The sequence below is a fragment of the Plectropomus leopardus genome, chromosome 17, assembly GCF_008729295.1.
Source record: "Plectropomus leopardus isolate mb chromosome 17, YSFRI_Pleo_2.0, whole genome shotgun sequence".
Taxonomy (NCBI): domain Eukaryota; kingdom Metazoa; phylum Chordata; class Actinopteri; order Perciformes; family Serranidae; genus Plectropomus; species Plectropomus leopardus.
The window spans coordinates 21,500,347-21,526,183 of NC_056479.1; the positions used below are offsets into that span (position 1 = coordinate 21,500,347).

The 25,837-nt window shown below is 39.7% G+C and overlaps 1 protein-coding gene across 6 annotated transcripts in view; it reads left to right on the forward strand.

Annotated features, from left to right (window-relative positions):
- spag9a (sperm associated antigen 9a) overlaps positions 1-24,281 on the forward strand; it is a 40,444-nt gene extending 16,163 nt beyond the window's left edge. For 3 of the 6 annotated variants that reach the window (XM_042504865.1, XM_042504867.1, XM_042504869.1), the window contains 26 exons: positions 260-395; positions 655-748; positions 838-959; positions 1,925-1,936; positions 2,475-2,489; positions 2,775-2,832; positions 3,824-3,976; positions 4,796-4,847; positions 4,993-5,123; positions 6,144-6,200; positions 8,062-8,226; positions 8,510-8,639; positions 9,293-9,382; positions 9,496-9,606; positions 10,184-10,370; positions 10,487-10,702; positions 11,350-11,560; positions 12,454-12,570; positions 19,065-19,145; positions 19,257-19,324; positions 19,600-19,751; positions 19,951-20,122; positions 20,243-20,356; positions 21,255-21,431; positions 22,093-22,230; positions 23,503-24,281. In XM_042504865.1, coding sequence (XP_042360799.1) covers positions 260-395; positions 655-748; positions 838-959; positions 1,925-1,936; positions 2,475-2,489; positions 2,775-2,832; positions 3,824-3,976; positions 4,796-4,847; positions 4,993-5,123; positions 6,144-6,200; positions 8,062-8,226; positions 8,510-8,639; positions 9,293-9,382; positions 9,496-9,606; positions 10,184-10,370; positions 10,487-10,702; positions 11,350-11,560; positions 12,454-12,570; positions 19,065-19,145; positions 19,257-19,324; positions 19,600-19,751; positions 19,951-20,122; positions 20,243-20,356; positions 21,255-21,431; positions 22,093-22,230; positions 23,503-23,621 — 3,078 coding nt within the window. In that variant the 3' untranslated portion in view covers positions 23,622-24,281. The remainder of the gene's footprint in view (positions 1-259; positions 396-654; positions 749-837; positions 960-1,924; positions 1,937-2,474; positions 2,490-2,774; positions 2,833-3,823; positions 3,977-4,795; positions 4,848-4,992; positions 5,124-6,143; positions 6,201-8,061; positions 8,227-8,509; positions 8,640-9,292; positions 9,383-9,495; positions 9,607-10,183; positions 10,371-10,486; positions 10,703-11,349; positions 11,561-12,453; positions 12,571-19,064; positions 19,146-19,256; positions 19,325-19,599; positions 19,752-19,950; positions 20,123-20,242; positions 20,357-21,254; positions 21,432-22,092; positions 22,231-23,502) is intronic. The other 3 variants (XM_042504866.1, XM_042504868.1, XM_042504870.1) reach the window with 3 other exon arrangements.
- The last annotated feature ends 1,556 nt before the right edge of the window (positions 24,282-25,837 follow it).

Sequence of the window (25,837 nt, forward strand, 5' to 3'; positions counted from 1 at the left end):
TTTGTTTTTGGATTCTTTGTTCACTGCAGGCATGCATGAAAAACAATGTATTCTTCTCAAACTGAACGAAGCATGGGTGAGAAATTGATATACAAATTATCAATTTGGTGGTAAAGTATTCTTTTAACCTTTTAGATCGTAAACTGTGTTGTGCTGTTGTTTTCTTTGTGATCCAAATGTGTTGTTTTTGTTTGCCGTTTTCACCCTTGACTGTAAATGTCTCTAAATGTTGCTGTCATTAAGCCCCTTTTCATTGCAGGATGAGCTATCGGACTTCACGGGCTCCAAGTCGGCCACACCGATGTCCACCACAGCCTCGGACATGGAGAGGGAAGATGGGAACAGTAAGAGCACGGAGGTGCAGGCTGCACCGGGGACTAGAAGCATATCAGTGGGTAGGGTCAAACATTGTGAAACTGCACAAGTAACAGAATGACATTCATTAGTTATCCATTAGTCTTGATGGCAGTTATGTAATTTCTCTTTGTTGCTATATAAATACGTTATTTATACTAAGCATGAAGTTTTAATGCTGTGGAGGTATCATGGAGAAAGTAGTTTTTTGTAACCTCAATCTAAAAATGTCATGGTTTTTAAATTTTTTTCTTAAAGTATTCTTTCTTCTATTTTTCACCTGTGTTATGTCTCACACAGGTTTGCCTGAAAATGAGGACAGCTCAGATGTGCAGGACATCATCGAGTCCACTCCTGAGCTGGACATGGATCTCATCGGATACAAGCCCTGCAGGTTGTACACAGAAGATGCTGTCAGGCCAGTTTTAAACAAAATTTCACCAAATAGCATATTATCACCTCCTGTTGTTGGTACTCTTCCAGTACTCCCACTAAAGGCATTGAGAACATGGCATTTGACCGAAACACAGACTCTCTGTTTGAAGAGCTGTCGTCTGCAGGCACTGGGCTCATAGGGGATGTGGACGAAGGGGCCGACCTGCTGGGTGAGTTAAAAACTTGATCTTTGTTCGAACAAAGTAGTGCTAAAATGGAATTATGTGGCTGAAATCCTGTCAGATGCTCTGAGCACATTTCACCTGGATTACATCGGTAAAGTCTTTTTAAAATGTCTCAACTCAGTTATGAATTGACTCAGTGATTATGTGAAAAAAAACACTACTGACACGGCTTCCTCTAGTACATGAATATATAAAAATAATAATGTTTTGTGTAAAAGCTCAGTTTCCAGTTTTGGATCTTGTGCGAAGCTTAAGCATATACATTTTATTTGTGACTATTGAACCATGGCTATTGAAGTTACTTGTTTTTAATTTGCTGGTATATGCTTGTACACGGTACAGAAGAGGCCAGAGGTGAAACGTGTGCTAGAGACTTAGTAGGGCTGGGCAGTGTATCAGTATTATAATCATTATATGTGACTAAAAAACATTGTAGATTTTTGATATCAAAATATTGTAAGCATTGTCTTTTTCCTGGTTTTACAGTAAAGAGATTTTTATGTAATTTTTATGCCTCCGCACTAATGATATCAAGATATTTGGTCAAAAACATTGTGATACTTGATTTTCTCTATATTACCCATAGGACTCTTTATCCTAAAAATGAAAAAAAAATGCAGATTGTAACTTTTGTCCACTAACAAGGCTACAAGTGAGATCATCAGTTAAATGTATTGCAAACAAATGAAGTGCTTAATAACCTGAGTATTTCTTAAAAATGCCCATAAAGGTGTTTTGCTGGTGCTCTAATGCGATGTTTGGCTAGCAGCTGTTGCTCTACTGATAGCACTAGTTTAAAACTCATAGTAACTCCAACACCTGCTGTTTGCTGCGATGCCACACCTCTTGCTTTGGTCCTGCTGTTATACGCAGTGTTAGCCATCTACCCATGTTAACATCACCTCTCTCTCTCCCGTATCTCATCCTCTGGCTTTTGTCCATAATCCCAGTGGAGTACTCTGGTGTGTATGACCTCAAACCTTTCCTCAGTCAAACTTTCTTCTGTGGTGTCCCTTTGACCTTTACTTATTTGACACTTTCTGCCATTTCCGTCATCGTTACCGCTCACATCCTCTTCTTCATTATGTTTTATAACCGTAGGCATACAGTTGGTTCAGCAATGCACAATTTACATCTTTTCAGCTGCTGACTTTTAGCTACTTCTGACAAAGTTCGGTGCATGAATGATGGAGTTCAAGCTTCCTTTGTTGCCCTAACTGTTCTTTTTACAGCTTGAGTTTTTTTTTTTTTTTTTTTTTTGCTCTTGAATTTTCCTGTTTTCTTTCTCTGTACCGCTGCGATTGACGTTCCTAACTAGCTTTAGAGACCCAACAGCATCTTTTGCTTGTGGAGTCAAACGCTACACGTTAAGCTCTGGCTCCTTCATCATTTTGGTCATTTCACTGTCTCAAACTATATCCGCATTTCTTTCTCTCTCTCTCTCTCTCTCTCTCTCTTCCTTGTTCTTTCCGCCTGACTTGGATTGCATGGTTTTCTCAGACCTTAGTTTGATTGGTAAGATCCCACCCACTCTATCCATCCTTCTCCTGTCGGTCATGTGACGTGTGCTGTGGATTTGTTTGTTTTTGGTAGTGCCTTGTGCTGTGAAACCTATAAGAACAAATATCTCACTAGGAGATATTTCACATCCTACGTAGTGCCTTGTTGGATTTTACCCCCGTAAGAATAATCTCTAGTGGTGTATCTTAATCTGTAGTGTTGATGTAGTTACTGTTCCAGCTTGTTGTCAGTCTGTTTTATATGTGATCAAACTCTAATGTCATCATTGACTCTGTTCAGGTATGGGCCGGGAAGTGGAAAATCTCATCCAGGAGAATTCACAGTTGCTTGAGACAAAGTAAGTGTATAACTGAAAGGGTAACTTCAGTATTCTTCAATCTGGTTCTTTGTCTAAGTGACAAATGGAGATAACATTTATTAAAATCAGTCAAGTATTGAGCGAGACCTCTGCAGACTGCAGGAGCAAAGCACGCTTTGATGTGACCATTGGCAGCATTTCTGCATTATCAAATTATTTACGTCCCTTAAAAGTGCTTGTTTTTGTCACTGATGTGTACAGATTTTTGTCTGATAAATTATGTGAAGTATTCCCACAGAGATTGACCTTTTTCTAAAAATCAAGGTCCTTTTTATTTAACCAGAAACAACCCCGAAATCACTATCGCCAAACCTACCAGACTCTGTTAAAATAAACATTGATTTTATCATAGTAAAACAAACTTCATTCAAAGTTGACAGAAATAAATAAAACTCATAAAAACAGTTCTTGCTTGTTTAACGTTGTTCCAACAATAATCAGCTCTGGTTTTGTTGAAATAAATCCTTAGTTCATTCAGTTAGATGTGGAAATATGCTACCTGTATTCACATTAAAATGACTGTCTATTATATGGAGTCTGGTTGGTTTGCTGATAGCATGCTGTTTCTAGTTACACAACAAGGACCTTACTCTAACAAAAACATCTGTCACTCTAGGGATGCTTTCCATAATGTTGTCAGACACTTAATAATGGTAATCCGAGCCTGTCAGGGAAAAAAAGCAATTTAGTGGACAAACATTAACATGCAAATAGGCCACAAGTAGTGACACTGCAGCCCATTTTGCTGCTGCTGGCTGCAGCGCTCTCGTTCAGTTTCAGAAATTGTTTATCCTGTGAGTAACTTGGACTCAAAAACATGGACAAAAAGGGTTCAGATTAAAAAATACCAAACTTTAATGTTTTTTGTGTCATGATTTTTTAAGGGATTTCTTCCTGATCCTCTGTCCCTGTTAAAATGCACCAACGGTACTTTACAAACAGACTTAAATGTCCTCGTCCATCTGTCCAGGAATGCTCTGAATGTGGTGAATAAAGACTTGATACTGAAGGTGGACGAGCTGACCTGTGAGAAGGAGATGTTGCAGGGGGAGCTGGAGGCTGTGCAGCAGGCCAAGGCCAAGCTGGAGGACAAGAACAGAGAGATGGAGGAGGAATTCAAGAAGTAAGTCAGCAGTCATGACAAGTAGCACTTTTAATGTTCAGTTTGTTTGTTTGTCAGCAGGATTATGGGAATTATGGGATTATGGGAGCTAATATGAATCACAAGGCAGATACACACTTTCTTTTTTTTCACTTTCAAATATTGTTAATATTTCTAGATAGGTATTTGTCCGGCAGTAAAATGTAATAGTATGACTCCATTTTCTTCTGACATGCATAAATGCATTCACTTAAGAAATGAAATTCTGCACTGCTTTTTTGAATAAATGAGATAAATGTCTCAGAATTAGGAGAAAAGTTTTTATGGGGAAAAAAAGCTCATATTTTCTCTAATCGTGATAATTTTTTTCCCATGAAAACCTTTCTCAGGATTCTGAGATATTAATCTTGGCAATTCAGAAAAACAGGGCAAATATTTTTTCCTAAGTGAATGGATTTCATTTCCGTACATGCAAATGTAAGTTTCTTGCAATAAACTCCACCAGAAATTTTAAGGCAAACTGTTCTTTACGCTTCATGAAAAAGAGCAGTGATACTGGGTGTGAAGATTGCGCTTGTAGACTTCAACCACAGGTCATTCCCATCTTTTAATAATTTTGGAAATATGTCCAGGATCCCAAGCATATATAGTGTTTGCACTTACAGATTTGCATATCATAGAAGACTGAACTATACAATTGGCCTTAGGTGAGGTCTGCACACTCTGAGTGGCCTTATTGTTATAACTGTGCCTGTAAATTGTTAAATACCAACAGAGCATTGCAACATGAATTGATACATTTTTTTTCTGTATATACTAAATAAATGGGCTTCTTTTCAGAGTGCGACTGGAAATGGAGGAAGTGAAACAGAAAACTAAAGAGGAAGAAGATGTGAGTCTTTTGCATCTTTTTGACAATGATTTCAGACTCACATTTGTGTTAATGCATATCCAGTATATAACATATTCCTGTAGCTCATCAATGATAAATATACTTCTTCATGGTCACATGTGGGTTTAATTGTGTGCTACCACAGAGTGATGTACCGACAGCGCAGAGGAAGCGCTTCACCAGAGTGGAAATGGCCAGAGTGCTGATGGAAAGGAACCAGTACAAAGAGAGACTGATGGAGCTGCAGGAAGCGGTGCGGTGGACAGAGATGATCAGGTACACACAGAAGGCTTCAGATTTAAGCATGTGTGCAAAATAATGTATTTGTTTACGTTAGGGTTATTATTGGAGTGTGTTACTGGCTGTCACGAATACACCAAACTGTGTTAAAGTCTCTTTAACTCATAATTCATAATCACCACATACGATCTTAATCCCAGTTTCGCACTTGTTTTGTGTGAATGATATCTGCTGTTTTCTTATGTCAAAGCTGATATCTGTAAATGTCAACAGTCCTTGAAATTCTGGAAAGTTTGTGAATTTGAGAGAAAAAAATTCAGGCCTTAAAAGTTTTTGTAAATAGATATAAATAAACATGTGTCCTTGAAAGTGCTTGAATTTCTATATTTTGTATAAGAATACAAATTGATGCTCCTTTTTTTTCAAATTTTGTTTTTTTTTTATTTTCCAGTAACAATCATTCATTCAATAAGTAATTAATATAATTCATGAACACCACCTCAAACCCCCACCTCCAGAACATAGCCCACAAAAGAAGCATAAAGTTGAAATTTAAATCGAAAAGTACAACATCATAAAACAAAGATATATGTTATAATACGTTTAAAAAAATAAAATAAAAATAATATGAATATATAAACACAAACACAAAAATACATCAGTACATACATACATCAGTCAACCTTCCCGATAATTTTGAACACGTATCATATTCAGGTTTAAAACTTTTGGTTGATTACATCAGCAGCTGACAGTGTTGTCAAGCAACAGTAAACATCCTAGCCCTTTAGGCTAACATTAGCATGTATGCCACTATTGACAGATATTAAAACTGACAGTTAAAATCTCTCTTCCTGTTCTTGCGAAAGAACGGACAACCCATGTTGACCAACATGAGCATAATGTTTTCTGAACTGATGATGTTAGATTTTGTTGCTGCTGTTGAAAACAGCATCATTTTTCAATATAAGAAGCAGTTTGACATCTGCAACCTGTACTTGTGTGTCTTCTAACTGTTAAAATCTAACTTGATGTCAATCTTGTCCTCTTCTTAAGGGCCTCAAGAGAAAATCCAACCCTCACAGAAAAAAAGAAATCCAGCATCTGGCAGTTGTAAGTCCTCCCAAATGTGCTCTTTTCTTTTTTTCTTTTTCTTTTTTTAAAAAAAACTTACTTGGTCGGGGTTATAATTTTGATATCCTATTGAGGTCAACCCCTGTGACATTTTTTCTCAACTATTCAAATACATCTTTTTCTTATGTTTTCCGGGGATGTGCTATTGAATTGGCAGCATTAGGTAAAGATGGTTTAATAAACCCTCACCCAGCCAAACCTCTCTTTCCCTCCACTGACACAGAACTGCTCCTCCATTACAAATGGATCCAACTTTGATGTGTCTTTATCCATAAACTTTTCTCTCGTGAAGTGCATCAGTTGTTATCACAAAGTGCTCAGACATGACTTTCCTTGTGCCCCGGGCTTTCCTGTCTCCCGCCTGCTGTGTACCTTTTTGATGTTTTCCTACTCTGTCTGCTCATAGGGAGCTAAAGAGGCCTTAAATGAGGTCGAACCTCCAGCTCAGTGTGCTTTTTTATCATAGGGAATATTTGAACAGATTTGGTAGGTGTTTGCTTGGCTTTTTGTGAGTAGACATTAAGAAAATATTGACCAAAAATATTATTTAAGAGTGAGTGAATATGTCATTTGATTTCATTTTCTACTATGATTCGACTGATATTTACTTATGCAACAAAGCTTTCCCCATCTTTTATATGTGATATTTGAACTGTGATATTTTTATGCGTTTATTCAGACTTTTATTTTCACAAGCCAGGTGTTTTAAATATGCATTAGTAAGTAAGTAACTAAAATTTTATTTATAAAGGACCTTTCAAATCCTTGATTACAAAGTGCTTTACAAAATACAAGAGGTTAAAAATAGGGATGTACGATAATAGTGGCAGGTCATTGGTATCGGCAGATAAATGAAATATTGGAATCGGCAAAAATGCAAATTTCTGCTGATATCACAATATGTATTTCTGTTGTAATGACAAAGTGAGCATGTCTAAATCATCAACCCAAAGTTGATTTTTTTTTCTTATTTTGCACAATGAATGAATATTACATGCATTGAAAAGCATTATATTTAATGTCTCCATCTGCTGGTGGCCCATCACGAGTATGCATAGTATGTTGACAATTCCACTACAGAAGAGACTTGATGATCACTTAAATTAGGTGGGGATAAAAGTGGCTATATCAATTTGGTATCAATTATTGGCCAAATGGGTTGTTTTTATATCAGCATATCAGATATCGTCAAAAACTCCAATATCGTGCATCCTTAGTTAAAAGTACAAAGTATGCAAACAACAATAACATTAAAACAGGACAAAATAGCACCAAAAAAATGCTGCATCACAGCTCAAAATAGTGTATGTGGGTTTTTTAAACCTCCGGTTATTGATCTCGACCACACTCTTGTAAAGAATAGTTAAATTTGAGAGGGCACCGGGCTTGTCGGATAGGTAAAGTTGTGTATTATCAGTGTAGGTGATGCTCAGTGGAAGTATACATAAATGAAATATGGGTCCAAGAATTGATCCCTGAGGCACCCCACAGGTTAAAGGAGCACAGGTGGATACCTTGTCATCAGCGGACACCAGGAACTTAGTTGCATAAGTGCAAAACTCGACACTTCAGATACTGTTGACAGCACTGTGTGCTAATTACACGACTTGGTTAGTTCTTAAAAGTACTGATGTTCTTCCCAGTCAGAGTTAAATGTGATAGGAAATTGCTCAGCTATTTCATGACTCCCAGCATGCTTTGTGTCACTGTTCAGTAAATGTTGGTGGTTTCTTCTGTTCTGGTTGGATGGTTGGTTGGTGACCCCCCTCCCTTGCTTTTTCCCTGCACTCCTGTCTGCTCTGTTTCCCTCTCTGGCTTTCTGTAACCTCGCCACCTGCAGCTTCAGCAGACTGTTTAGCTCCTCCTCCAGTGCCCCGGCTATAAAGAAGGTGGAGTCCGGTTCCAACATGAAGTACAATGCCCCGGGTGGCATGGTAAAGAGGAGTAGCACCTTCTCCCAGTTCCCCACAGAGAAGTCCAAGACTTTCGACTTCCTCAATGAAGAGTGAGTAATAGTGTTAGGTGAATGTGTTTGGTGTTTTTTATCAAGATGAACATTTTGAAGGAAATTCTATAAAAAGCTTGAAATGTGAAGCCAAAAACCTAAGCAAAAAGGCAAATTCAGTGATAACATCTTAATAATTTACAGTGTGAGCCATTTAGGTTTGATGTCCATCATTCTATCTTTATTCCAAAAACATCTGTAGAATAATATTTTCAGCTAATGGCCAAAACTAATGTACATGTATATGCTGATGACACTTTGTTCTTTTTTGCTCTTTTTGTAGAAAGGACCAGTGCAGTTCGCCTTCTCGTAAAGAGCAGAAAAGAGCCCAGTACAGACAGGTCAAGGCCCACATGCAGAAGGAGGATGGACGAGTTACTGCACACGGCTGGAGCCTGCCTAGCAAATACAAGGTAGAAAATTAAGTTTTTAACAGAAATCAAGTAGGAGGAAATATGGTTGTTGTTGTTGTTTTTGTTGTGTTTTTAGATCAGTGTCAGTAAGCAAGGCTGTCAATTTCGATTTGGTTTGGTTGTTTTGTTTTTCACAGTCTTGTATAGAAAACAGTCATTTCAGTTGTCCATCAGATGGAGCTTGACGCTGTCTTTATGCTGTGCGCTACAGCTTGAGCCCCTTTTATTTGTTTCCATTTTTGTAAAGTGGCACCTTTAAAAGTATGCCTTAAAAGCTATTACCAGTTCCTGTTTGCAATGTAACCATGAATGCACAGATGGCTATCGCTGCATTACTTACTGAAGAAAACCTAAAAATAAGGTGATTCTCAGGCAAGACGAGTCTTTTATATTGGTAATGGGTTTTATATAGGTTTCTTTATCATGTGATGGACCTCAGAGATAATAACATTCACAAAATGTGAATCACAAATCTAGAAACTGAGGACAACTTTTGACTTAAATTGCAGAGCACATCTATCCCTACACGCTCTTTTTGTACTGCAGACGGTCACCGTCTACAGAGAGCTACTGGCTTGGAACGGTATTCATAATGTTTAAAAGTCCGCTCTAAAAGCCTGTGTCCTTTCTGTGTTGTGGTTTTACATCAACAGGTGGCAAATGGTGGACAGCTGGAGAACAAAATGAACTTACCTGTGCCTGTGTACTTGAGACCTCTGGATCAGAAGGATGCTTCTATGAAGGTACGGAAGTCAACAACGAGATAAGAGATACAAGCAGCATATTGTGGGTTTTTTTGTATGTTTCGGTAATTTCTGAAGAATATTTTAGAAAGTATTCCCTCTCTATTCCCCAGCTGTGGTGTGCGGCAGGGGTTAACCTGTCTGGAGGGAGGACATTACCAGAGCTCATGAAGCAGACGAAGGGTTCTCAGAGTAGCCTGGATCAGTTGGAGCAAGACAATAAGGTAAGATGTCCAACTGAGAGGTGGACAGGGTTCCTGCGGATCCTTAAAAAGTCTTGGCATTCAAGGCATTGAATTCATTAATCAAAAAATAAGGCCTTAATTGGTTTTAAATAGACTTAAATTAATCTTTCAAAAATACTAAAAATGCTCAGACATGGGAAGTTGGATTTTATGAATATGTGTTTCCATGATTCCCTGCATTGTAAAATCTCTCTTTCTTAAACTTGTCATGAAGGGAATGCAAGCAGTGGAATTTGTCACGACGATCAAGGAACACAAAATTGTACAGAAATCAGGACAGAAATGCCATATATTTCCTTTTTCTTTTTGTAAACTAAATAGATACCTTTATGATAATATAATATTTTCATTGTCTTCCATGTGCTCCACCCTAAAAAGAGTTATTTTTCCAACATTTGACATTTCACTGGACAAAGAAGTAATGTTTTTGTTACTATAAACATTTGGGCAAAATAAAATTGGCCTTACAGCCTGGGTGTTGCACTCTGTAAACCCAGAAAGTCCTCAAACTTGTGTTAAAATTTGGTAAGACTGTTGATTTAATGTTGTCTGTAAGGATCAGGAGAAAGGGGAGCAGGAGAAGGAGCTGGTCCTTCAGGATGAGACGTCCAGCAGGGTGTGGGTGTGCACCAGCACTCATTCGTCCACAAAGGTGATGGTGCTGGATGCCAGTCAGCCCTCTGACCTACTTGACAGCTTTTACGCCTGCAACACCCATGTCGTCTGCATCGCCAGCGTGCCAGGTGGGCTGAGTGGTTTGTTTGTGTGGGTTAATGAGCTTTTATCTGTCATCTGTGACTGCATTTCTTTTCAGTCAGCGCTGAGTTTTGACTGTGAGGTCATTTGTGTTGTTTTTCAGGAGTGTTGGAAACTGATTTTCCAGCAGGTGAGGAGGTTCCCCAAGACCCAGAGGCTAGCCAAGGTGATGGGGTGTCACTGGCTGGCAGTGTGGCCAGTGTGGGCTCAACAGGCAGCGATGGTGCCATGGCAGCAGAGGGGACCACAGCCATTCCCCAGACTGCCAGCTCAGGTGTCTCGGACCAGCCGGCTGAGCACAGCGCCATCTCTAGCTCAGGTAGTTCTCTGCTGATAAAGTATGTCTGTATTTGTTTTACAGCCATACTGCTCGAACACAACACTGTGAGGGCATAAAGCTAAATTAAGGGTCCACCAGGGGCATGTATCACAGAGTGGTGTTTGTGAAGTTAAATATACCAGTGGATTATTTGAATAATCTCACTCCAAAGTACTGAAAATGTTCAAAATGCCAACTTTATTTGGAAAGGCCTAAGTGATAATTCTCACACTTATTTAGCCAAGGGTTCCCACAGTCAAGTTTTCATGACCTTTTAATTAAAAAGTTAAATTTTGTCAGTGAAAATGTGTGGGAACTCTTTAAGCCTTACTTTTAACCTTTTTATTTGCTGTTTCCTCTTATTCTGTTATGTGATTCTAATTTATGCATTCTACATCACCGTAAACCATTTTTTTGCAGCTGCAATAACCTTATTTCCTTTACGATATCACAGTTTCATCATATTAATTAGTTTTACTCATGGTTCTTAAGATTTGCCAATTAAGAACTCCACCTTTTTCACATGAGCACATTCATAGTTTATAGCCAGCTTTTAGATACCTGTTATCTTGAGGTAATCCCAAATCAAACCTCCCTGTGTCATCGATTTATACTCCTATTAACTCTGTGATCCATGTTACCCACAGTTGAGCTGTCCAGAGAAACCAGTCCAGCAGAAGACGGCGTTCCCACGGCTGAAGAGGCAACAGAAGCAACGGAGGCTAACGCTGGTGTGGGCGAAGAAGGAGAGGAGGAGCAGGGAGCGGATCAGAACCAGCCGGGAATCTACACGGAGCATGTGTTCACTGACCCCCTGGGGGTGGGACCCACTGACTCCCCTTCTGCTGACACACAGAGGTGAGAAATACTGTTCATCACTTCTAAAACTGTTGGTTGGTTTTAACATTAAGATATGCAGAGGCTTGAATTCAAGGTGCAAAATTCTGTGACTATTTTATAAGAGAAATATAAAAGTATGTTTTGCCAAAATTAGCAAGAGCTGTATAAAGAACTGGCTAAAATTCCATCTTCATTTGAACATTTTAGCAATTTTCAGTAGACACACCCTAAAAAGAAAAAACAAAAAAGTAAATAGGCTGCAGTATTTAAAGACCAACAAGCCTCTTTCACCATGTCAGCTTGTTCATTCATTCATTTTACTTTCTAAAAGCACCTAATGTGCCTGAACCAATGGCTATACATATAAACCAAATTTCTCTATATAAGTCTATATTAAATTAATTCCCCTGGTAGGCTTCATAAAAAGTACATTGGGAAATTTAGTTTACAGTGGAAGTGTAGGGCTCCCATGGTAATGGAAAATGTGGAAGTCATTGATTATCGCATGCACATTTTCCAGGCCTTGAAAAGTCATGGAATTAGGAATTTTTTTGGAACAGTGTTTGAATTTTGTTGAAAGTAATGGAATTGTTACAGTAATCTTCAATGAATAACCTTCTGTTATGCAACATGAATGCAAATGTATTTTCTGAAGCTGTCGACATTACGTAGCTCTAATATGCGTTGATGTGGGAAAATATCGTATCAGTCATTTTGAGTCTGTTAAAAAACTCTGGGCAAGAAAAAAATATTATTTTGGATTCTTGAAAAGTAATGGAAAAGTTTTGAAACTTAGTCCATGAAAACATTTGGGAACTTTGATATCAAGTTCACACTTGTCACAAGTGCTACAGTTTTGTGTGATGGATGCATTTGAAATAACGGTGAATCTACTGCCTTTTGTAATCCAGGGGCAGTGGGCATGATGGAGAGACTTCCTTCCCTGAAGATTCAGAGCCGTCAGAGGTGGAAGTCTTGAGGATGAGCAGCGCACTCCCCACCATGTGGCTGGGAGCTCAGAATGGATGGTGAGCAGGTTAACAGCTACTAGAGGCTGCTATTAGTACATATCATCATCATGAAGCTTTTTTTTCCAAATCATTTGATGCACCGGTGCAACAGTTACTGCACAGTAATGGTTTCTGTATCCTGGGAGACATGAACATTTGACAGGCTGTGGGGGAAAGGACTTTTGGTGCACTTTGTAACTCGAGACACACTGAAGGGGTGATGAGTCCAGTACTCAGGTCATGTGACTTTATGACCATTCACATAGTTGCTCATCATTTATATCGAAATCCGAAATGGCTACCTGCAGGGACCAAGACACTGGACATGTGACAAGTGTTGCCATTTTATTCACTTTATTGTATTTTGGGAGGATATTTTTTAATGAAATAATATTTTTAAGAATGATTTAGCATTAAAATTATGAATTGCTTTTTTTTGCTTTTATATCTGTATCCTGGAGGATACATTTACCCGATAGGAGTATAAAACAGGGATTATCACTCACAGATAATACTTGTGTTTTTAGGTTTATAGTGTGCAGATTTCAAGAATATTAAGGTGTGAAATATTCATTAGTCTTTATTTTACTCCTGACTGTGAATTGTTGAATTATTCACCAGTTTACATAAGTTTTCAGGGAATATCTGTCAGCAGTTTTCATGGTTCACAAAAGAGATTGGTCAAGTCTGTAGTTCTGCCACCTGATGGTTCATCAGATTCAGACGAGGAAACCAGTGATGAAAAAATGAAAGATGAGCTGTATGCAGAGGGATAGGTTGAGGATGACAGCAGCAGCTGTGACAGGGATTTGAATGGTAGTTCAGTGAGGAGGCAGAGGAAGTGACAAACAAGAATAAGCAAAAGAACAGGGGAACGATGGAGTTTAGGAACTGATAGAGAAGCAAAGTAGGTGCTGCAAACACATGCGCACACAGACACACACCTATCTGCATCCACAGCAACATGTGAACCTGGCACAAAGATGCAATTATGCACTTATATGCAAGCAGCAAAAACCAGTCCCCCCGGCATTCGACCAGCAGCATATCCAGAGCACTACGGCTGCGCCGCTGTTCTGCTCCATCCTCCATGCGGCTCTATTTCCCACTCAGTGCGTCTGTTAAGCGTTTCAGAAGCAGAGCATCCTGCCAGCTGATGACCATATGAGATTGCGCTTATTTCTTCAATTTTCCCTTGATGATGTGGTCATTTTTCCTTGATTTTAGTGATTCTACAATGGCACTGTTGGGCTGCAGCCTGCAGTCCAGCCATGGCGAAGTAGATCAAAGAATTTCGGCCGTTTTCCAGTTTAAAAAAAAATCTTGACAGCTATACAGATCAGTAAAAATAAATCCAGTTCCACATGAAAAAGATATTCGATTTGCTGCTGTAATTTAGTTAAAAACATATCGATCTTATTAGTTATACAGATGGATAATTAACAATTTAATCATGAACTAAATAAATATGAAGTAGGTAGAATTTTCGGATTTTCGGATATGCATACTGTTTTCTGTTGACATACAGCATGTTCTTTTCTCTCAAATGGTGTATTTATACCAAATCAGTATATTTCCAATAGCCTACTGTACAATTCATTCAAGACAACACCGATCTACAGCTGAGGCATTGCTCATTGCTTTCATGGAGGCATTGATTTGGTCTAGTTTTACTCTTGAGTGATTGGCTACAGATACTTTGAATTTACTGGTTATGCAAAACAGGAGTAAGGGTTAATTAACAAGAAAAAAAACGATTTAAAAAATGTGTTAACGGCGTTAAAAGCAGCGTCTGATTGCACGGCAGCGTAAAAAGCGGCGTTCTAGCGACCAAATGCCGCTTTTTGCGGTGTTTTTTTTTGGACAGAACGCTTTTGCAAAGTGACGATATTTGGCACTTTCGGATTGCCATATGTTTCAAGCTTGTGGCGTTCACACATGCAGCGTTTTTGCAACGTCGCTGCTGCCTGCAGCTATGAGTACTGTATTTTTCAGCCTTATAAGCACAAATTTCACTCATTTATTAAGTCGCACAAGTTCCGGCATTGTCAACAACACAGTCCTCTCAATGTTTCAAAATAAAATGCTTTGTATCAGCAACTGATGGGATTCTGTCCACAGAGACGTTGTCAGAGGGCTTATATTTTGAAAGGGAAGCAGGGAAGTTGGAGTAAAACGGATGTCTTTGTATTTCCTCATCTCCGTGACAGAAAGAGACTTTTAAACTGCAGTAAAATGTGGTATGGAGTCAATATAACCATCAAAACACAATTGTCTAGACTTGCGCGGCACGCACAAAAGTTCAGCGAGCCACACACTATTTATCTTAATCTTTGGAGAATAGGATATAATAGAGATCCCCGGACCTCAGAGACACAAAACACTTCGTAATCCATTGAGCCAAATTACCTAATATATCATTTATCATCGACGTTCTGTCTTACACCCTCATTTTGGACAGCGGTCTTTAAAGTACAGACAACGTTAGATAAAGTTCAATCTCAAAACCTGAAACTAATCCAAGTGACACGTTTAATACGCGGCGAGTCTATTTTTACCGGACCGCGACCAACCGCGTCAAGCCGCACAGAGCAGATCGTCCCAGGCAGGAAGTCAAGCGGCATTGCATCCGGTGAATTTTCAAATTAAAACGTCTTGCACAGACTCGGGATCATGTTTAACTTGACTAAAACGTTAAATCGACCGCATCAGCGGTTTCTCCGTCCAGCAGCTCTCAGAACTCTGTCCAGCAGGAGAATTAATGCTCCTGATAAAGGTCACTGTACATGAAATAGACAAAAGTAGATAACAATTAACAGCAGCACTGTATTGCTAATAGAAACACGGTTAAAATCGTGTCTGCCTCATAATTATTTCGTTTACCATTAAATTATTAATTATCCATCTGTATAATTAATTAGATTGATGTTTTTATCTAAATCAAAGCCAAAAAATCTTTCTTTTCATGTGAAACTGGATGTAGTTTTACTGCCGATCTGTATAACTATCAACATAAGCTTTTTTTTTTCCTTTTTTTTTTTACTGAAAGACGGACAAAATTCTTTGATATACTTAAGAATATTTTTGGCGTTCTTTTTCCCTCTGTTGTGTGGACAGCTGCTTGTAAAATTTCAGCTGTCCTTGCATGGGGTTCAAACCAATGATCTTATAGTCTGTAGACAAGCCCTCTAAGCACCTGAGCTAAACCTTCACACAATTCAACTGTGTTTTAAGTTGCACTTGAGACTTTTCTCTGGGAAGCAGCCTATAAAACTTACCTGCCCTGGATGAGGTTCAAACTCTACATTCCAAATAGTTTTTTTGTTCTAATGTTAATTTATTAATTTACATAAAATTTTCATGGTTTGGTCTGCCTGAAGTTGCTGGATCAAGGCTTATCTTATTTTGAAGAATGTCCAAAAGACACAACGAAAGACAAAGGATAAGATAAGCATGAGGTTTGGCTCAGTGGGTTAAGTAGATGTTTAATGTGCATGAGGTTGGCGGTTCAAGTCTTACCTGCAACCAGGTGACTTTTGAAGACTGCAGAGCTAAAGTGAATGTTGAATACATGAAGTTGGGATGAGACAGGAAGGAAAGTGAAGAGACAAGACATGGGAGAAAGACAAGAAGTTAGTTTAAGAGACAGGAAAGTCAGTCAAGTTACAGGCAGTTGGGTTGTGAGACAGGAAGTTGAGGTGAGAAACAGGAAGTTGGGTTGAGAGACAGAAAGGTTAGTCAAGTTACAAGAAGTTAAATTGAGAAACAGGAAGTTGGGTTGAGAGACAGAAAGATTGGTCAAGTTACAAGAAGTTAAGTTGAGAGACAGGAAGTTGAGTGAAGGTAGAAGATGGAGGTAGATGATGAGAGTATAAGAGGTGAAAATAAGAATAAGAACAGTATGCCATATCAAATCAAATCAAATCAAATCTTTATTTGTATGGCACTTTTCATACAAAGAGTAACACAAAGTGCCTAACAGAGATTAAAAACAATAACAGAAATGAAAAACATCAATGAAAATCAAGAAAAATACAGACAGCCTGACCCTCCCACCCCCACATATATGTACGCAACAACACACACACATTCATGTAGATATTATGATTTATGCCATAAAATATTTGGCTGTAGATTCATTGTTGAGTTGACTGATATATCATTTTGGCTCATACATCAGTTGAAGTTGTCCCGAAACAGGTAAAAACAGTATCTGCAGATGTATCTGTCGAAGTCAAGGAATATCAGCCTGATTCATGTATCAGTTGAGTTTTCAACAGACGTCACTGCTGATACTGAATTTTCAGTTTCAACACCAAATGACCCTTATATCAGTAGAGCTGACAGATATATCAGCTAATACTTTATTTTTTTATGCCATAAAATATTTAGCTGTAGATTCATGCAGTTTAGACACTGATTCTAATATTGCAGAATATATTAAAGCATGTAAAGTTGAGTTATATATCATTTTGGCTGATAAATCAGGTGAAGGTGTCCAGAAACATGCAAAACCAGTATCGGCAGATGCGTCTGTTGAATTCAAGGAATGTTGGCCTGACTCATATATCAGTCGAGTTTTCGACAGACGTCACTGCTGATTCTGAATTTTCTGTTTCAACATCATATGGCCCTTATATCAGCAGCGCTGACAGATATATCAGTTGATATTTTATTTTATTTAGCCTATGCCATAAAATATTATTTGGCTGTAGATTTATACAGTTTAGACAATGATTGTCATATTGCAGAACAAATTATGACACATAAAGTTGACTGACATATCGTTTTGTCTGATAAATCAGGTGAAGGTGTCCAGAAACATGCAAAACCAGTATCGGCAGATGCGTCTGTTGAATTCAAGGAATGTTGGCCTGACTCATATATCAGTCGAGTTTTCGACAGACGTCACTGCTGATTCTGAATTTTCTGTTTCAACACCATATGACCCTTATATCAGCAGAGCAGACAGATATATCAGTTGATATTTTATTTTATTTATGCCATAAAATATTTGGCTATAGATTCTTCTAATTCTTCTGATTGTGATATTGTAGATCAAATTAAGGCACGTACAGTTGAATGATAAATAGTTTGAGGTCTGTCGAATTCAAGGAATGTTGGCCTGACTCATATATCAGTCCAGTTTTCGACATAAGTCACTGCTGATACTGATTGTAACATTGATATAGATATTCCCTTTATCTCTGGACATGTGGGGGAAAAAAAGCTTCATAAATATATTGTTTCCTGTCAGGCTTGATCTCTCGACCTTGTTAGTGCCAGCCAGCTGTTTAACCCACTGAGCTATACCTCCATACAATATTTTCCCCATGTGCGATTAATCACATTTTGGCTTCCCTCGATTTTCAAAACAAGATAATCAGGATAAAACAATTATATGCAGCATAATGAGTCTTACAATGTTGCTCCCATTTTGTATTTTATTTTGTAAATGAAGCGCACCCTTTCCTTGTGCTCCAAAGTGCAAACAGAAGTTTCCGCACGGGTTGAAAACAGCAAGTCCTGTTTGGAGAGTCGCTGCCTCTCTGGTTGTTCCGAAACTTCACGGTCTCATTTTGGATCCAGACAGCGGGCAGCGGAGAGCACAAGCGGGGAGAGCAAACGTGTATGTGCCGGTGATGGCGACAGTGAGGCTGCAGCGACAGGAGCAGATAGTATGACATGAAACGCGTCTGTGTGGTGTGTCAAACAGCTGTAGCTTTAATAAATACTACAACTCCGAAAGACCCGAGATACGTCCCCATGTTTAGCTCGCCAGGTGGACTGTTAAGGTGGACCAGTTGTTTCTATTGTAGTGACACTCCCAGCTGCTTCTAAACAGATGATGGAGAAATGTCTGTCTGGTGAGTCTCTCCTGAGTTTGTAAACCCCGAATTCGAAATAGATTTTGCTGTTGTTTTGCTGAAACAATAACTGTTATGTATTGTTAAATTATATTAGTACGATAAGGTTTTATTATTATGTGAATGTGAACAAACTACAATAATGTGCAAAATGTGTTACAGTCGTGGCTGCACTGCAAAGTTTAAGTTAAACGACATCCAGTGTTAAAAATAAACACCAGAGTGAATGTTCAATAACTGCAGGATGTTCTGGAGGCCAGTGAGTAATCGTGTTAAATAATCGTGATTTCAATATCAATCAAAAATAATCGTGATTATTATTTTTGCCATAATCGAGCAGCCCTAGTTTGGTCTACAAATGATGTACACCAAGATGATGTGGAATTTAAATGCCCTCCAGTGCCATGTAGTGGCGCTACTGCATCATGTGAAATATCTCACTCCAGGGTCCAAACTCTCTGCCTGCATTATCCGACTTTCACAGAAATGAATGACCGCTTTAGCCAGAGTCCACCAGTACCCTGACATATGTGGGGGTGTACAGGCCCTTTCATGGCTGCTTGCAGCTTTTATTAAGATTGAAAATCACTCCTTGTAAGCCAGCACTGCTCTCTGATCAGCCTTTCTTTATCTCCCCCTCTCTAGTCTGTATGTGCATTCGTCTGTGGCTCGATGGAGGAAATGTCTCCACGCCATCAGGCTGAAAGACTCCATCCTCAGCATAGTGTGAGTACAAAGTCGATTGTGGTGTTCGTCGAGAGCATGCACACCAAATATAGATACTACAGGTAACTACAGGTAAAAATGTCTTAAGAGTGTATTTATATCTTTTTACAGGCATGTTAAAGGGAGAGTCCTAGTAGCTCTGGCTGATGGGACATTAGCAATATTCCACAGAGGCATTGGTGAGTCTTTGGGTTAATGCTCCTTTAATTTCTTTTTAATTTTTGCGTTTGATTCAGGTTTTAACATGAATCTACATGCACCACACCGTGACAGTTAATTTGACCATATTCTGGTGTTTTTGTAAATTTTGTAAAATATCAGCAATTTTAAAAAAGCTAAAAATAAAAGACAAAGTTCCTTATAATTTACATTGTTGGAGGTATTTTGGTCAAATCCTCTGACCACTTTATGTCACAAAAGTCCTTGATTCTCAGGTCTTTTTTTCCCTCCCAAGCAGACGGTCAATGGGATTTAACCAACTACCACCTGTTGGATCTGGGCCGGCCTCACCACTCTATCCGCTGTATGACAGTAGTCCATGACAAGGTGTGGTGCGGCTACAGGAACAAGATCTACGTCATCCAGCCTAAGGCCATGAGGATAGAGGTACAGCTGTCTTTATATTTAATAAACTTTCCATCGCTCAAATTTGTTTTCTTTTCAATCCGATCTTTCTGCAAAGCCCAGGCCAACGAAATATTGTGTAATCATGCCTAAAAACACATATCACACTGTTAAATGCCTACATTCAACATTTTCACAATATTCTAACGTCACGTTGCCACATTCTGTCACGGATGAGCAGAAGTCATTTGACGCTCATCCTCGCAAGGAGAGTCAGGTGCGGCAGCTGGCCTGGGTTGGAGACGGAATCTGGGTGTCCATCCGGCTGGATTCAACTCTCCGCTTGTTTCACGCCTACACCTACCAGCACCTCCAGGACGTGGACATCGAGCCCTACGTCAGCAAGATGTTAGGTATGCAAATTGTTTTCTACCTACTGACTAGTCACTTCTCTCAAAAAATATGGAACTCACTCAGAAAACTCACATGGATTGAAACTGCAAAAAAAAGTGTGTGTTCTGTGTGTGTTGCAGGTACGGGTAAACTGGGCTTTTCGTTTGTGAGAATCACAGCTTTGATGGTGTCCTGCAGTCGACTCTGGGTGGGGACAGGAAACGGCGTCATCATCTCCATCCCGCTGTCTGAAGGTATCACACACACACACACACACACGCCATATCAGCACACTCCAGGTTTACCTCACAACAATCTTAACATTTCCTTCAGTTTCATAAGGCTTTATAATAGAATAAATATTTAACGCTTTTGGTATTTACTTTAAACCACATCTCTGTCTCAGGGACTGTCTGTGCCATTTTGTTATTATTTGTTATTTGAGTAGATGAGAAGTTGATACCACTTCTAATCTTTATGCTAGATTTTTAAGCTTTCTTGTCCCTGTGAAGTTGCCAGGCAACCAGCAGAGACTCCAGAAAATCTAGTCTGGCAAATAAACCCCTGTAAAACTGCAGAATGTAGTTTTAACACTAAGGTGTGTGTAAAGATTAAACAAACCAGATAAAATATGTTACAGAGCACCCATTATGCTTTTAGTTTTTTTCTGTGATATATAAGATGTTACAGTGTCACATGATGTATTACACTGGCTCACGTTTTAAATAATGAGGTAAACACATGGAGTAGTAATCTCTGTGACCAGCATCCTCAAGTTTCAGACCGTTATGATTAGTCTGTTGCATTTTTTTCTGCTTTTTTCTAATGCCTCTTTTTTTGTTTTAGTAGACGACTTATTCGGTTGTGTGTAGAGGCTTTTACCTGTGATTTTTTTCATGGTAGAAAGCGTTGTAGTACTTTGCTGCAGTGAAGAACCGCCAAGATGCAGAGTACCTGAAAAAAGATGTCAAAATTAAAGCAGACAGGGCATTTTCAGACAGGGTAAATACAGGTGATTAACACAGACAGTATGAAGGAAATTAAGTGGGTTTTTTCCCCTTCAGCATTCAAGGATGTAGACCAAAAACCAAAATAGAAACATGAAAATGAAAACGATGCAAAACTTGTATTAATTTCTTCTTCATTCTGCAGCCAACAAGACAACGGGAATAGTGCCAAATCGACCCGGTAGTGCTGTTCGGGTTTACGGTGATGACGGTTCAGACTGTGCCATGCAGGGCAGCTTTGTGCCGTACTGCTCCATGGCCCACGCCCAGCTCTGTTTCCATGGACATCGAGATGCTGTCAAGTTTTTTGTCACAGTGCCAGGCAAGCCATAGTTGTCAATACACTTCAGTATCAAGTTGTAGAAATGGTGCCAAATTCTGCAGACTTAATAACCACTATTTAATTGAAAAATTCCAGGCACATGTGTGGGTCAAATTACAGCATGCAAGTAGTTTACATTATTTTGCATTTGATAAGATATCACAGGATTCAAATACCAAAAGGCAGCACCAGCAATAGGCATTTATGTAGATCTGCAATGATTTAAATACAGAGAAACTAATCTACAACTATGTAGATAAATGAATTGTTTTGGTTACTCTCCAAGCAAAGAAAAGAGTTGGATGCAGCTTTGCAGATGTGATAAATTGCTGCTTTTCACTGTTTATATTACTGTAAACAGATAGGAGACATTACTACTTTTTTGACATTTCATAGACTAAACAATTAACTAAGAAAATTATCCACTAATTAACTGTTAATGAAGACAATGGTTAGTTGCACAGCATTCACGTATATATTATGCACAGTTTTGTGAATGTCAGTATTTTGAAAAATAGTTGACAAAAAAAAAGATAAGCTTTGACATGTGAGTAATTGTTTCAGTCAGTGGATTAGAAATAGCAGCTGCTTCCCAATTACACTCTCCTCTTTCAACAAAGGACAGTTTTTTTGACTCCTGGTTGTTGACTTTTTATCACAGGACAGGCAATGCCCCCCCCAGGCAGTGCAGATTCAGGCTCTGATGACCCTCCATCTGAATCTTCTGACACAGCAACCTCTGAGCCCAAAACATTCCTGGTCATGAGTGGAGGGGAAGGCTACATTGACTTCAGAATAGGTGACTATGTCAAAACAGTGGACCACATTTTTTACAACATTTTTGTAACATATTGTACTTTGACTTTTTTTCTAAGCAATTAAATAACATCATATACTGTAACATTTTTAAATAATTTAATTTTTGCATTTAATACTATGTAATTTCAACAGCATTTTTACAACATATTTTACTATGACTGTTTAATGCTTTTTTGGATGACATACTATATTCTGAATTTCTGCATGATATTTTGGATGACATAAAATACCATGACATTTTTCTGATATTTAACATAGGAATGCTTTAGTTTTTACATGCTGTTTTGGACATCAAACTATACCATGAGTTTGTTTTTACACTTTCGTGGACGATCAACTATAGTATGCATTTTTCACACTATTTTGGACAACATACTATGACTGTTTCATGGTATTTTGGACGACATACTACACTGACATTTTTATACTACTTTAGAAGACATACTATAGTATGATTTTTTCATTCTATTTGGTTGACATGCTAGTCTATGACTTTTTTATGCTATTTTGGATGACATACAAGATTATGACTTTTTTATGCTACTTTGGACGATATACTATCCTATGACTTTTTTACGGTATTTTGGAAGACATGCTATAGTATGACTTTTTGATTGTATTTTGAAAGACATAATATAGTATGACTCTTCTGTGCTATTTTGGTCAAGACACTATACTATACTGTTTTTTTCTGCTATTCAGGACAACAGTATAGTATGACTTTTAAAAGCTATTTTGGACAACACTGTACTTTGTGCTATTTAGGAAGACATACTATAGTGTGATCTTCCTTTGTGATTTCGGACAACAAAGTATAGCATCACATTTTTGGGGGGATTTAGGATTACACACTGAGTTTTTTATTCTAATTTGGACAGCATATGAAGTTTTTATGCTGTTTTGGACAACATACTATACTATGACATTTTCGTGCTATTCTGGACAACATACTATACTATGACTTTTCTTGACATGCTGTACTATGATTTTTTTGTTAAAGTATACTATGAGTTTGTTCAGCATACTTTGACTTTTTTGCACTTTCAACCACATATACTGACTTTCACTTTTTCACACATGGTATACTGACCTTTTTGTCTTACATATTATGTTCTGACTTTTTTTAACATACTTTGCTTTTATGTTTTTATGGATTTTTTGTATACATAGGTACTTACCTTACCTTTTCCATTTTTTTTTAATTTGACATGCCTGATATGCTGTTTACTTGACTCATTTTCCTCCTCCTCAGGTGATGAAGGCGGTGAGTTGGAAGGTTTATCAGAGCCAACAGCCAGCCAACAGTCTCCACCCACCAAGGCTGAGAGGAGCCATCTTATTGTCTGGCAGGTCACAACATCTCATGACTGAAAAAAAAAGAAAACAGAGACTGTTATGTAAATGCCAGGTCCGCCCACCAAACCCCTGCATGTCCTTCTTGAAGTTTTTAATTTGATATTATTGATTGTTCTTAATGCCTGAGTAGTTGACTACTTTGTAAAAAAAACAAAAACAAACAAAAAAATTATTTTTAGTCCATGTTTTGTACAGTTTATTCTTTATGAATTTGAATTAGCTAAGGTGAGTTTTATGTTAACTTAAAGAATACGTCCAAGGTCCAAGTGTTTCCTCCTCCTGGGTAGCATGCTGGAAAAGCCGATGCACAACGGGTAAAAGGTGTAGTTTACACAGTTAAAGTTGTGGGCATAGTTTGATCAGGTAATGTATGAAGCTGTTGGTCTCCCAAATGTTAAAAAGGGTTTATATGTGCATGATAAATAAGGCAAAGCTCATGAAGCCTTTACCTGGTGGCCGGGCCTTTACCCATGGGGCCCGGCCGGGCACAGCCGAAGAGGCAACATATGGTACCTCCTTCCTGTAAGCTCACCACCCTTAGGAGGGGCCAAAGGGGTCAGGTGCGATGTAAGTTGGGCGGCAACCGAAGGCAGGGACCTTGGCGGTCTGATCCTCGGCTGCAGAAGCTAGCTCTAGGGATGTGGAATGTCACCTCTCTGGTGGGGAAGGAGCCTGAGCTCGTGCACGAGGTTGAGAAGTTCCGACTTGATATAGTCGGCCTCACCTCGACACATAGCATGGGCTCCGGAACCAGTCTTCTCGAGAGGGGTTGGACTCTCTTCCACTCTGGAGTTGCCAAGGGTGAGAGGCGCTAGGCGGGGGTGGCGATACCTATTGCCCCCTGGCTCAGTGCCTGTATGTTGGAGTTTACCCCGGTGGACGAGAGGGTAGCCTCCCTCCGCCTTTGGGTGGGGGGACGGATCCTGACTGTTGTTTGCGCCTATGGTCCAAACGGCAGCTCAGAGTATCCACCCTTTTTGGAGTCCTTAGAGGGGGTGCTGGAGAGTGCTCCTTCTGGGGATTCCCTCGTAGTGCAGCTATGGTGGTTGCCAAAGTGAAAACCCGGGCGTGGGAAGAGTTCGGTTAGGCCATGGAGAATTACTTTTGGATGGCTTTGAAGAGGTTCTGGACAACCATCCGGCGTCTCAGGAGGGGGAAGCAGTGCTCTGTCAACACTGTGTATGGTGGGGACAGTGCACTGCTGACCTCGACTCTGGACGTTGCGGGTAGGTGGAAGGAATACTTCGAAGACCTCTTCAATCCCACCGACACGCCTTCCGGTGAGGAAGCAGAGCCTGGGGACTCGGTAGTGGGCTCTCCCATCTCTGGGGCTGAGGTTGCAGAGGTGGTCAAAAAGCTCCTCAGTGGCAGGGCCCCGGGGGTGGATGAGATCTGCCCAGAGGTCCTTAAGGCCCTGGATGTTGTGGGGCTGTCATGGTTGACACGACTCTGCAACATTGCGTGGACATCGGGGGCAGTGCCTCTGAACTGGCAGACTGGGGTGGTGGTCCCTCTTTTTAAGAACGGGGACCGGAGGGTGTGTTTCAACTATAGGGGGATCACACTCCTCAGCCTCCCTGGTAAGGTCTATTCAGGGGTACTGGAGAGGAGGGTCAGCTGTATAGTCAAACCTTGGATTCAGGAGGAGCAATGCGGTTTTTGTCCTGGTTGTGGAACTGTGGACCAGCTCTGGACTCTTGGCAGGGTCCTTGAGGGTGCATGGGAGTTTGCCCAACTAGTCCACATGTGCTTTGTGGTCTTGGAGAAGGCATTCGCCTGTGTCCCTTGGGGAGTCCTGTGGGGGGTTCTCTGGGAGTATAGGGTATTGGACCCCCTGTTACGGGCAGTCTGTTCCCTGTACGACCAGTGCCAGAGCTTGGCCCACATTGCCGGCAGTAAGTCGGACTCGTTTCCAGTGAGGGTTGGACTCCGCCAGGGCTGCCCTTTGTCACCAATTCTGTTCATAATTTTTATGGACAGAATTTCTAGGCGCAGCCAGGGCATTGAGGGGGTGATTGGTAACCTCAGGATTGGGTCGCTGCTTTTTGCAGTTGATGTGGTCCTGTTGGCTTCATCAGGCCGTGACCTTCAGCTCTCACTGGATCGGTTCGCAGCCGGTTGTGAAGCAGCCGGGATGAGAATCTGCACCTCCAGATCCGAGGCCATGGTTCTCAGCCGGAAAAGAGTGGAGTGCCCTCTCCAGTTTGGGGAAGAGACCCTGCCCCAAGTGG